At 39.8% G+C, this 13,757-nt stretch overlaps 1 protein-coding gene across 16 annotated transcripts in view; it reads left to right on the top strand.

Annotated features, from left to right (window-relative positions):
- The window catches only part of NFIA (nuclear factor I A), a 348,730-nt gene that overhangs the window by 281,265 nt on the left and 53,708 nt on the right, over positions 1–13,757 (top strand). For 7 of the 16 annotated variants that reach the window (XM_068690696.1, XM_068690694.1, XM_068690697.1 and 4 more), the window contains 2 exons: positions 4,710–4,796; positions 5,828–5,866. The exons of 6 other annotated variants lie outside the window; for them this stretch is intronic. In XM_068690696.1, the coding sequence (XP_068546797.1) occupies positions 4,710–4,796; positions 5,828–5,866 (126 nt within the window). The remainder of the gene's footprint in view (positions 1–4,709; positions 4,797–5,827; positions 5,867–13,757) is intronic. 3 more of the 16 variants (XM_068690705.1, XM_068690699.1, XM_068690703.1) reach the window with 1 other exon arrangement.

Here is a 13,757-nt window from a genome sequence, read left to right as displayed (position 1 = left end):
GAAGATCTTTGATCCCCCAAAAGCCAGCAAAATGAAATGGCACCACCAGGCCTCGTGTCCAAGAGCAGTGCTCTCAAAAAGAGCAGGGCCATTTTATCAGCAAAAGTCTTACGTTCCACCTAAGTAGGAAGGAAATAGCTTTTATTTTAAAAGTAAGGATTTATAGTCAATGAGATTGGGAAAAAATATAAACGTATGGATTATCTTTCTTTGTACTTAGTGTAACATCCCATTTTATTACAGCAGCCCACGTTTGTCTCCAGGAGTTTTATCTGTGATGTAGTACGCTAATGCACTACTGTGCTCTGAACAGGAGAAAGCACTTTGGACGGAGTCCAGATTTAACCCTCTCTTAGGGCTCGCTGTTACTCTTTTGCTGAAATAGCGACAAATGAAAGTAAGGCACCATCCTCACTCTTCCTCTGAACTTCTCCAATCCTCTATGTGAGGGGCATGCTTGAAGCAAAGGGTGGTGGTCATTGCCGCTTCCTTCACAACTCATCTCTCTATCACTGCTCTTTCAGTCCTTACAACCTATGTCCCTTTGCCATTTCTTGAGTGAAAACCACTTGGCCACACCTAATCTGAACGTGCTGTGCAAGAAACTGCTTTGGATTGTCAAAAGTTCAACATCTGACATCAAAATGAGTCCCAAAAGCAGTCCGGTAATCCAGGCAGAATTGCCTGTTTTGGCCAGTTGGAGCTTTTAAAAATTAAAAGATCCCCAAAACAGCTGTATTTCTTATGCAAACCCTTAGCCAAATGGGAACTTGTAGGTATTAAATAAATTGTTTGCCCTCTGTTAAAAAATGATTGTCTAGAAACCCAGTAATTTTGGGGGTCCAGGTTGTAAGAGGGCAAAGCAGTCTTGCAAAGAGCATTTCTCCCATGTTGTGAGAACTATTGTGCTGTTGTGATTTTACAGTGCTCTTTCTCTACTGTTACAGAATTTTTCTCTTTAATGTTATTGTGGAAAACCCTGAACAAAACCTGGCACTTAATTCAGAGTAAACAGTGGCAGTGACTGAATAGAAACCTGATGTCAAATATACAACTACCGCGGGAAAGTGAGAATCCATTGCTTTCTCATCTCTGCCAGTTGTTGCCTTCTTAAGTGTGTTATTCATAAAATTAGCAATTTAAAAATGCATAGAAACATTATTTTTTATATTCATAGCGTCACTCTAAAAAAAAAAAAATGGTTAAAAATCGATTTGCTGGCCTCTTGGGGAAATGCTGTAATGTTTTTGGCTGTCTCCTACTTTCTGCTGCCAGCTAAAAGTACCATCTGGCTTGTTTAGGGCCCTTTTCCATATCAGGTGCTTCCAAAATTCTCCCCAACCAGAGGATTGTTTCATTGGGTTGCTTTGCCTGCTGAGGCATGTGTCCTGGGCTGGGAATCCTACTGCTTCTGTTCTCTGCCATCTTGCTGACGGTGGTGTGTGTATGTTTGGGCACAGATCTTGCTGCCTCTCTCCCGAGGACATTTGCATCATTGTCAGCTGCACATATTAAATTGATATGCAGAGCTCAGAAACACGTATCCCGTCTTTTGTCCCTTTGTTTGTGCAATTGTTGTGGTTTTAATTCTTCTTTGACACCTGGAATATCACAAAGCTGCTGATAATCTGTTGGCTACTAAGGGAAATGACATTGATAGAAGCATAATGTGTGTCAGACTTATATCTAGATAATTGCAGACACACCCCAAACCCTCGCAGCTCAGGGAACTAAATCCTAAATCCATTATTAATTTGGAGAGTCATATGTGGCAGTTGGCTGCGGTGTCATCGCTGCAAGAGTCACTGGTACGGGATCTGAAAGCTGGCTGATTCTGCCTCGCCGTACCGAGTCCTGCCGAATGGGAGTCACTGGGGGAAGGCGCCTGCTGCCATTTTGCGGCACCGTGAGGAGCTGTAACAAAATGGTGTTGACGTCCCTACCCCTCGTGGAATGAAGCTTCCCACGTGCCTTCCTCTGCACATGCACAAAACCCCAAGGTGGGATCCCGGGGACCGCACGTGGCACCTCCTCCTCCTCCTCGGGGCTCTTTGTTTTCTCAAATTCACCCTTTTACTTACAAACAGAAATCTACCCATCGGAGGATTTAGGAGTAGATTTGAAGTATTGTAGTTGCTAAGTGTAGACTTTTGATGTGATCGTATGGAAAGATGGAGCACGTTTTGAAACAGATACTGCCGTAAGCTGTCTTGTCCTATTTCTAAAATGATCTGTGCCATACACTGCTGACTTTTCCTGTCCATCCATTAAAAAGTGAATTATGAAGAGTGCTGAGACAAACAGATAGTAGTTTAACCTTGTTAGTAAATATCAGGTAGCTGATATATACTGCTAGGATGTTACATCACAGCCTTTCTTTTCAATATAGGTTTATGAAATTATCTTGTTACTATATAAACTGCCTTTGCTGTGTACATTCTTCCAGAGGTTTATTGTTCTTTGTATGTTGGCACAGTAGCATGACTACGAAGAGTCAGTTCATGATGTGGTGAATTTTAAATACTTGGGAGATGGCCATATCTATTCTCCAGCAAAGGAATGAAATACGAATATGAATTTTTTTTTTTGGTCAAAGGTTCTAAAAGTTTCCAAAGGCGTGCTAAAATGAAACGGAAATAGTAACTAAAGGCAGGATGGGAAGTAGTACATCAGAGCACCTATTTTGTTTGTTTCCTTGTTTCCCTCCAAATCCTAATGTGTTAAGTACAAGTTAGCATTTTAAATTAAATAAACCCGTTCTGTGAACTAGTAAGATACTTGAAGTATATCACACATTATTCATTTATTTTTGTGTGAGTGCAATAAAATTTTTACAAGCTGTAATCTTGTTCTTTTAATAGAGAGAAAACTATGCAGAATATGTTGCTTAGAGTATTAGATAAGCTACAGTGTGTTAATCAAATATTTTCGTGATATGAGGGCAGTTGAGAAAACAGTACAATTTTTGCTAATGGCACTGGTAAGTAAACGGATCTATCATTACATTGTCATGAAAAGTGACATTGAGCAGAAACACCCTGCCAATCCCTAGAAGATAAGTATTTAATGTAATTAGACAGACACTGTCTCCTTTGTTGAACGTAGCATTAATCACCCAGAGAAGTCCAACTTTATATGAAATGGCTTTTTCTGATATGTCTTTGTATTAGAAAGCTTCTTGCATGGTTTTGTCATGATGATATATTTGAAGAAATGACTGCTATACGGTTTTCCTCATAACCTATCCTGTTGTTCTGTGTTCCATAATATATATATTTATTTTATTTAGCAATGTTGCGGTGTGTAGCCATGACTTGTTTCTAAGTCCAGAAAAGTACACACATTTGGAGCTGAACCTCCTTGAAATAGCGACTGCATTCAACTTCTGCAATATAAAAGAAACACAGATAGCTTCCATTATGCTCTTTAACTCTTCATATGTGGTGTTAGCATAGGTTCATTGTTACGGCATAAGCAAAGTGTTTCTTGCTCCAAATGCTAGTTCATAATATCACACACGAAAAGTACTTCTTTCTATGAAAATCTCATTGTTAAAATGATGAAAAATGTTGCCCCCTTCCAGAATTCATTGGCACTACATTTTTTTATCTCCTCCGTTGCTCGTAATTTGTGCTGTGAAATGCTGTCTGGTTATGAACTGGTATCCACTTGAATCAGCGCACAGCTGCATCTTCCCACCTTCTCAGTGGTGCAGAGGGCTTTGAAGGGGAAGAAAAGGGTTTAGTCAAAGATGATAGCAGACTTCGCCAAGTAACAGGTGGAGGTCAAGCCGGTTTATTTGTTGGGCTGAACAGAGTGCAGAGATGAAAAATCTTCGTCATAATAAGGTTTAGGAAGAAAATGCTGACTAGTCTAAGCTTTGATTCCAGCTGACAGATCCTTTTCTAGTGTTCATTACTTGATTTTACAGTTCAGGCAATTTTAAGAGGCTTAAAATTATATTTCTGCTCTCCTCTATAAAACTTTTCGATCACTTTCTAATTTTTGCTGTAAGTAAAGTTATAGGGACTCCCTAATATATCATTCATGCCTTTACAATCTTATAAAGTCAATATGCCATCAAAAAATGAAAGGATGAACCTTTTTTGAGGTCCTTACTTTTACCGATTATTTTTATAAATGAAGTAAAAAATTGACACGTAGGTACCAATTTGATTAGAAAATTAATTCCGACTTCAGAAAAGTCCCCTGAAAAGTGGGTAGTAAAATAAGCACGATGTTCAAGAAGTCACTTTTCCTGCCCAGGCATATGGGATTTTTATAAGTAACTGGTGACAACACGAATGAGGCTGTGCCGTGCCAGAGCGTTCAGTTTCAGTCCCCAAGTGCCATCACGAAAGGGAGTCACAGCAAGACCCCAGGCAATCAGAGCAGAACGTCCTGACATTGTGTGGCAGTGCTGGGACTGCCATGACCTGGCGGCATCACTGCATGTCAATGCAGCACCACAGAGGGATTTTAGAGGGCTGAACTGCAAGTGTGTGAGTCTCTCCTAGTTTAGTCTCCTGCCCTTTCCCTCTGCTCACTGCTGGGAGGAGAAGGTAGGCGTTTCTCCTCTCCCACCCTTTTTTCTTCCACCACCACCTGCTTCCTACCTGCTGAAGTTAGCAGAATAGGAGTACCTTTAGCCATTTGCTGAAATCTTCCCCCCTCAGACTTTCTATTACTTCTGCATTCATTCTTTGCAGGAAGAGGAAACTCACTGGTCAAACCCTTGGACACCAGAATAGTTGCATGCAGTTTCCCAGGGAGCCAGATAGCTCTAAAGCTTCCCAGTGAGTGACAGTTTCTCTCTTCTATTCTTCTGAAACATGTGTTTTACACATATACTGGAAAATGTTAATATCAATTTACAGCCAGATCCTTGCTTTTTTTAAAAAAAAATCTCCCAAAGTATATACACTTAGAGCACCTCAGTACACGTCACTTTTTTATGTAGGAGAAAGTGTTGGATGCTCTTATACACATAACATCATTGGGCTTGAAAGCTGTGAGCTCATTCAGAGTTAGTGGCAAGAACACTGGACTTGCCAGCACCAAACTGTGAAACCTTTTCTATGTGACTAGTAGAAATCTCATGGGGGTTGAAATCCAAAAAGGGGAGGAGGGGGGTGTAAATTTGTGCATTTGGATTCGAGTATCTTCAATGCTATGATTTCAACTTTGTCTTAGAAGTCCTTGAATCACAAATCATTGGAGGCTGGGAGAGTATTTTGGAGAATTACCACTGTGTATGCTTTCCCTGGTCTTTTCCTCTTTTCTAGGCATCCATTACTTACCACTGTCAGAGAGAGGATACTGGGCTAGGTGGATCCCTGTAATCTGATTTGGCATGGCTATTTTTCTGTGTTCCTAAGCTCATGAGATCAAGTTATGTAGGATTATTTCATAATGCCAGAGCAGCAGTTTCTGAGGTTCGACAAAGCTATCTAGCAAAGTGTCTAATAAAAGAAAAATCCTGTCCCATACTGTAGCTTTCTTGGTCCAGTGAAGCAGCATCCCCATGCATACAAATCTTGTAAAGTTACTTTTGATAGCTCCCTCTGTCCCTTCACTTTTTGTAAGCTAAAGTGCCATTTTCCTTTTTACAGCTTAATTGAACTTAAACGCACCCATTTTCTGCAATGTGGCATTTTGGTAATTTTGCTATTTCCTCGTAAGTTTTCCGTTAAGCAAACTGAAAGCTTCCCCTTTATCACTTCACTGGGCCAAGATTTCACACAGTATCCTGCTTGCTACAAAATATGATAGTGTTCTCTCTCACCTTGTTTCTTTTTTCTTCTTTTACTTTCTTTTATAAAATTAGGATATCTAAGAAACCCCGAACACCGCGGAGCACTACATGGTGGGTGTGCTTATTCAAACAATGCCAATGCTCTTGTTCTCGGTGCATAGACATTTTGTGGTGGTTGGGGGGATGTACCAGCTGTCCCTCTCGTGTGGGTTCTCCAGTGTCTAGTAGGAGGGCTCATGCTAAGCACTTTGCCAGAGTGACAGCCCTGGAGGGAGCACTTACATGTTACCTCTGCCCTTTCCGTGCCTGTTTTCATGAAACTCTTAGGGACTTTTTCCCTGCGAGCCCTCTGCCTCCCTGTCTGATGTGTTTAAAATTGCACAGGAGATGAGAGAGGTGTTGGGCAGACCACACAGGCAGACAGAGCTCCTCTGGAAATGAAGCCAAAGCCAAACTGCTGCGCTCTTGCCTGCTCTGCAATGGGAACATTTTATTTTTTCCAGGAGGATTCTTTGTTCCTCCAGAATCCTAAAGCTATTGGGAATGCCGAAAAATGAGGCTGATTTTGCCTGTCTGATATCACCTGTCTGAGAACTGATCTGTTGGAAAGCCATTCAAGTTCTCGCTGACTGGGAGCTGCCAAGACTTGCTCAGGAGTTGCTGGTGGCAGGTCCACGGTGCCATTGCAGCAGGCGCTCACCGGCGTACAACTAGCAATGGACACTTTCCAGGAAAAGAGCACAGCAGCTGTAGATCAGCTACAAATGATTTTTTGTGTTACGGAGAAATGAGATGACTGTTCAGTCCTGTGACTGTCAAACCGAGGCAGTCATATCATAAAAATACCAGGAACCACTGGATAGCAATACATAACAGTTCCATGAGTACACTCTTGACCTGTCAAATTATAAATCCATTTCAGTTTGGTACGATGCACATGAATTCAGCTTGCAACTCTTTCTTTCTTTGGAATAATGTACAAACTCTTCACCTCAAATTGTGTAGAAATCAGGTGACTTTACAGTACATGTTAAATTACCTGAGTTATTTTCACTCCTGTCTACAGCCATTTTATTAATTAAAACATATGTTCAATGGCTGTGTATACCGATTAAGTCTTCAAAACCAATATTAGCACCAAACTTAGTCTTGTCATCATAAAAGTAATTTAAAAACATTACCATGCAGTAACTGAGGTCACAAGTCTAAAAAATTTGCATATTTACCCATCTCCATCTCATGCCTTTGGCATTTAACAGCCATCATTGTTATATATAGCTTGGATAGCCAGTGGTTTTTGATGGCATGCAAATAATGAGCAAATGATTTTTGAGAAAAAAAAAATAAAAAAATAAAAAATAAAACAGAAAATTTGACTCCATCCTCTACAGTTACTAAAATTCCCTTTAGTATCACTTGCAATTTAGCATCCATATGCATCTCAGGAAGATATAGTTGAAACATAAATCTATTCTGGGTCTTTTACTTGCAAAAATATCATACCTCAGCTATAATCATATGCAAAGACTTTTTAGAGGGCTTTGTAAATGCCATCCAAATTTATGATGGCATTTTTTGCCTAACAGCTATAGATGTTCCATCCCCAAAGCACCCACATAAAGGTATATTCTCCTATGGATGGCTGCAGCTTGTTCCCGCTGCTATATCTAATCTGCCAAGTATGCCGAAAAACTCTCAAATAACATTTGAAATGAAAAAAATGCAATAATGAATTTTAAATGACTGGATGTTTAGAGACGTCATTAGAAAAAAAATATATTCTTATTAAAATATATATTTATACAATGCAAAATGACGCTGAAACTAACATTAGATCAGAGAGAAAATTGAACTGTTATCTTGCTGTTTATTACACATCTCATTAAAGTTTTCAAATATAAAATTCTAATTATATTTTAAAGAAATTGCCAATATGTTGGTTACCACTTTATTAGTTATTGAAAGAATCGCTTGGACAAAAAAGCAGGGATGAAGGCTAATATACAAGGTCTAAAACAATCCAGATGATGCTGTAAACATAGATATTAGCAGACAAGATAATACACTCTATGGAAAGATCACACCAAAATATTTAAGGTAGATTTTAATGGGGTAGGGTTTTAAATTAATGATGAAGATTGTGTCATGCAGTTTTAAGAACATGTAGAGAAGATTTTCCTCTGGTAAAACTGATACTTCTCTTTTGTAAATGGAGCAGTACTCATTTACAAAGCAGAAATTTCAACCGTCTCTATCCTAAGTGGCATCAGAATCCTGATTCTAACTCGAATGATCATTTTTGGCTAAAAATTGCTGAGGAGTCCAAAAGCATTTAAAACCTAAAGCCATTGAATCCATTTAATGCGCCTTTGGCACCTCTCTCTCTTAGTCCTTTTTGAACATTCTGGTCCTCATTTTAATCAATCTCTTTTTATTAAGTTCTTTGGCTCATTTACTTGTGCGTGCATTTGCTTTATTTTATTTGGAACATTTCTTTTGTAGTGTCTTGAAAAAGAGTTGTGACATTTCTTTTGGATAGCTTCTTAAGTATCTGGCAGTCACCTATGATACGATGTTGATGGGTACGGATAGATTAGCTCTGTTTTCCTGATGATCTGTCAGATGTCGAGTTCTGAGGAAACTGGTTGTGTGTGTTGGTGATGCATATGCAGTAGTTTGATAAGTGGATAGATGGGGAGCTTTCATTTTACTTCTGGAAAATCACTGTTCATTAAGCTGGATTTTGTTTTGTGAAGTGAGGTGCGCACTGGCAGGTAGTTAATCAGTGATCATGGTAACTCAGAATGTGACCAGAGGAGCGAGCACGCATCCAAAACGCAGAAACTAAAAGAGCACTTCATTAGGATGAGTGAATTTCCATCTGCATTGTATTTTGCGCATACTGGAGCAACTAGTACAGTAAGCTGACGGATGGCAGCTAGTGTGATCATATCTCAGCAGAAGATAAATAAAGTTTGCTCAGCAATAAGTAGAGCAGACTTACTATGACTGACAGTAGCATAGCCATCAAAACTTCAAGAAACTTGAAATTAAGGCTTCCCCAGAAAAAAAGCAGCTGATCAGCATTTCTGTTGATATTGATTTCAGTGATATTGCTGGAATAATTTTCACATAAGGATGAAGAATCCTTGAAAAAATCATCCCACATACCAGTTTTTTATTCAACAGCCAACTTGTTTTTATGCATCATCTATTTGTTTTGCATGTTGTTGAGTTCATGGTCCACCTGGTAATATCTGAGCTTCCGTGATTCCTTTTTATAGTGTCCCTTGGGAGGGAAGATCTAAACCATATTTCATTTATAGCTTTTGTTATTTACAAAAACTTCATCAAGAGCCTAGTGACAGAGAGCGACTGGGAATATTGGGGTAATTATCCAGAAGTCATCTTTGGAGATGAATATAACTGGTCTACCAATGTGACTGTCTTGATATGGAGTTATTGTGTAAGATGTGTGTAGTCAGAATAATGTTAGTAATTAACAAGTGAAATCGGATGAACATATAGATATGGATATAGCTGTAAATTTGGAGTGGAGGGGAACCGTTCTCCTCTCACACTGCTGTGACTGCATTTGCCTCATCAAAGTTAATCATCATTTCAGTAAGGTGCACAGCTATCTGGAAGTAGGTTAATAGATATTTATTTGCTCTGGGAAGGATTGGTGCATTCAATTCTCACACATCATTTTCTGGTCCATTTAAATATATATCAGCCTCATACATGAAAATTTGAAGATCTTTAGCTGTACTCAAGGAAGACTCTTATGTGGTGCATTTCTAGTACTAGCAGATATAAGGAGGTAGAGGAATTAAAAACATCACAATGCTCCAGTGCCCCTTAGAAGATGAGGAACATGAAGTATTCCTGTGCATTCACTGGTTAAACTTGGGCTGGAGGTTTGCGAAGTGCAGAGTTTTGGAAAGTCTTACTGCGGGACTTCAACATCCGTGCAATGGCTCCAGTAACCAGAGTCTCTCAAGGACAAGGATCCCATTTACGCTTGCATTATGCATTGAGCAAAAGGGTGTGATGCATGATGTGGAATGAACAAAATAACTTGTGTGTTTAGGGAAATGCCAAATTAATGAAAATTCAGAAAGCTCTAATGTTGAAAAAAAGCACTCAAATTCCTTGATAGAAATATAATGCTGCTAACAGTTTCAAGATTATTGTTGTCTGAATTTTCTGCTTATTGTGTACTGCAATTAAAATTCTTTTCAACTGAAAAACCAATGTCAAATTAATATTTCCTTTTGGAAAAAAATACGAAAGTATACATCTTGTTCCATTTAGCACCATCAGGGTCTTTGATCTGGTTCCCTCTGTCCAGTGAAAAAAAAAAACACAAAACTGATTCATGTTAATGGGAGCAGGCGAAGACCATATATGTTTGGCATATATATGCTTATACAGACACATGAATACAAGTACAGTAAGTTAAACTAACACACCCACTCAGACTTCCATCTGTGTTTTATGCCACAAGTCCCTTTATTTTCTTTTTTATTTAGCAATTAACTTTTCCACTTATTCTGTATTTAAAAGCTGCCATAAGATGAAAATAGACTTAAGTCTGATTTTCTTCTGTTGCGCTCTAAATAACATTCAGAGGAGAATCAGACCTGGATTCTGAAATCTGTGTTTCCCAAAAACGCCAGGTGTGGCTGTGATTTGGACCACAGTCCGACGTGCAGAATAGTAAGGAACACTTTAAAACCCCACCTGGGTTACCCAGCCATTGTGTTCTGGCTGTTCTTGTTTATTCCTTGCTCGGAGCAGATGGATAGAAAGAGGCAGGGAATGGGGAGGATCCTTGGCTCCATTCCCTATTCACCGGCCAGCACAGCTGAGACAGGCTGGGGGACAGAGTAATTTGTTGCTGCCCTGCACCACGGAGGAAGCAGAGGAGAGCTGGGACTCCGAGGTGTCCTTAAAGGTTGGCACCGCCACACAAAGTGCTGAAATCTGGTGCTCAGTGCAGCAGTCCCCGATATTCATTCCCTCATGGGAGCAATGCTGAGGAAAGCCGTGCAAGGCGGCAGCATCCTCCCTGGGCTCTGCCCGTGGTAGCTTCAGCTTTAACTTTTTAATTTCCTGCATCCCTGAGCAACACAGGAGGGGAAGCTGAGGGCTGGGGACCACTAAATGTGTTAAAACTCATTAGGTACGAAACAGAAGACCTTTAAAACTAGCCAAGAGCCTCAAACATGGGTGCCAAAAATTAAACACCTAATTCTATATTTAGTCATTTAGTTCCTGTCCACATACAACATGCTATCTCATAGGTGGCCTCATTTTCACAGGCACCGGGCACCTACAATGCTAAGTGAAGTGTTGAGATTGCTTACCTAAGAGTGAGAGCTGGAGAGTCGGATGTAAATTTTTCTGGGTGATTAAACCCGAGTTCCCTTGCTTTCACTCTCGGCTCCTGAAAGGAGCTTCGATAGAATGACCAGCATTGTAACATATGGCTTAGCGAGGGGGAAAAAAGAAAAATGAGTATTAGGAATGGATGGACTAAAGAATACGCAGGATATATCAGGCACATTAACCAAACATATGGTGCTAAATGAGATATTTTTTTTTTAAATTGCAAAAAAATTGACATTCCTGGCAGTCTCAAGGATAATGTGACATGGCTGTGATAAATTTAGAAGAATGGGACATATTTTGGCTTGTTCTTGGAAACCTTTCTCTTGCATGCTGACTGTATTTCTTCTTTTATTAACCCATTCAAAGAATGTTTGAATTTTGCTGCTAGAGCACCATGCTAGCGCAACATAAAATGTGAATGATGCTAATTGCTTTGCACTGCCTAACTTTCTGTCATACCCTCCCCTCTTAAAGGACAAAACATGCTTTGGAAATGAGCTGGCAAGCTCATCTCATTCTTTCTCTTGGTCAATATTAAGTGATGTAATTAAGCTCCTGTTTGCATATTCTTCTGAACTAGGAGGCAGCCATTTTTTTCTTGAGATCTGATGGATATGATCACTCACGATAAAATGTGTCATTACAAACCTCAAACAAAATAAAAACATGCTAGAGTTGGACTGTTCCAAACCAACACATTTCAGGATATACTGAAATAAAAAAAAATAGCAGTAGTAATAACGATGGCAATCAGAACGATAACAAACAAATATAATAAATGTAGCAACCAATTATCAGTGCTTCAATTTGGCTTTCCACTCAATTCTACACGTAGCGTTATGTCAAGATTTTGACTTCCACATGCCAACAGCTGTCTCAACTTTATAAAATCCATCCCTGTACGAGCGTGGCACTGTTCAGCACTGCTGCAGTTCAAGGTCATGCACCAGTTTAGTTGCAGCGCCTCAAATTTCAGTGCTTGGACACAACCACACGAACTCGCTGCAGCTTTAAACCACATCCCACTGTTGTCTCTGCCCCTTCCCCAGGTCCTACATCCATGACCTCCATTCGGGTGCTGCCGTGCCCTGCTGGCACCCTGCTGGCAGGCTCTGCAGTGCTCCCCATCAGCCTCGTGCCACCACGCACGACATCGCCACTCGAGCAGCCAGCAGCAGGCATCTTGTACTGGGGTAATCCCTCCAGACAAACGGCAGCTTGTTCTGTCCGTGATATTTCACACTCAGAGGGCCAGAACCTGCTACATTAAAGCCTGCCCTGGAGGCATCCATGGCCTTGCTGCCAGCAGTGTAGCTCCTCCACCACCAGGAACACAAATGGTGGCACTGGCCCTTGATTTCACACTCATTTGGTGTTTCCCTCCCCAGTTCCTCCATCAGAAGCACACCTGGGGCAACAGCACCTTTACTTCTGAGTATCCTTGTTCTGGTATGGCCACTGGAACAAGGAGCAGTAATAAAATTACATCCCAGCAAGCTGTTGAGCAGAAACACAGCAGGCTACATTGGAGAATTTCATTGAAATACGTTAGTTCAACCTTAACCCTCATGCTTTTGTCTGTACCCCGAAATCTTTCAGAGAAATACAGAAAACAAACAAAGAAACAAACATTTTTCTTATGCAATATTCTGTCAGTTCCAAACTATTATTTTTAAAAGATTATGTATGTAGCTTTTCTGGCTGTATAGGAAACAACCATCACAACAGCAAACCCGTGTAGCCAACAATTTCTAGACAGAAAGCTGTAACTACAGCACTGTACCTCTAACCACTCTCTTACTTTATTTAACTTTCTGAAATATAAACTGCAAAACCTCACTGAAACCATTAAGACCCCAGCAGTATAGTGTATAAAGTACAAGAAGGCTCCTGCTTATTGCAATCAACATCCCAGGGACTATAAAACTAGTGTTATTAAATATAAAGTTAATAATATTGCCCAGAGATAATATTGTCCAGACCCTTCTCTTCCATTTTTAACAATTAAATTCTATAAAATTCAGGGTTGGAAATAAGATTGAATGACTTTGCTGGTGGAAGTTCAGCTTCCACATTATCTTAGTTTTTGCTTTCTCACCTGAAACCTCAGCAATTCTGCAACTTTATTTTGCTATATCCCTACAGATATGCAAGATGTGTGAGGTACTGTATATATCTGAAATTACATATTTTCAGAGTATGTGCAGATAATCAGAAAATCCATATGCCTCTACATCTATAAAAATATCGTTAATAATACAGACACACACATCATCATCATCTATATGCTGCAGTATTCTTTTATCTAAGCATAAATCATACGTAATAAAAACTCTGATTTTAAGAGCCTATGTATTAATTCATTTAATTTCTCTGATACCACATAGAAGCTGAAAGGACCACGGGCTTGATAGGATATCAACAAGAGTTATTCTCATAGAATATAACAAAATGGCCATATCAGCAATACACCATTTCTGCCTGTCCATGGGAGAGGTTTCACCCAATGGCAACTTAGCTCTGATTTTCATTGGAAGCCTTTGATATAGTTCAAGGGCATAATAACAACTCTGAAATAATTCCACTGTGGCTTCTAATATAAAGA

The sequence above is a fragment of the Anas acuta genome, chromosome 8 (genome assembly GCF_963932015.1).
Source record: "Anas acuta chromosome 8, bAnaAcu1.1, whole genome shotgun sequence".
Lineage (NCBI taxonomy): Eukaryota > Metazoa > Chordata > Aves > Anseriformes > Anatidae > Anas > Anas acuta.
This window is presented reverse-complemented; position numbering and strand designations above follow the sequence as displayed.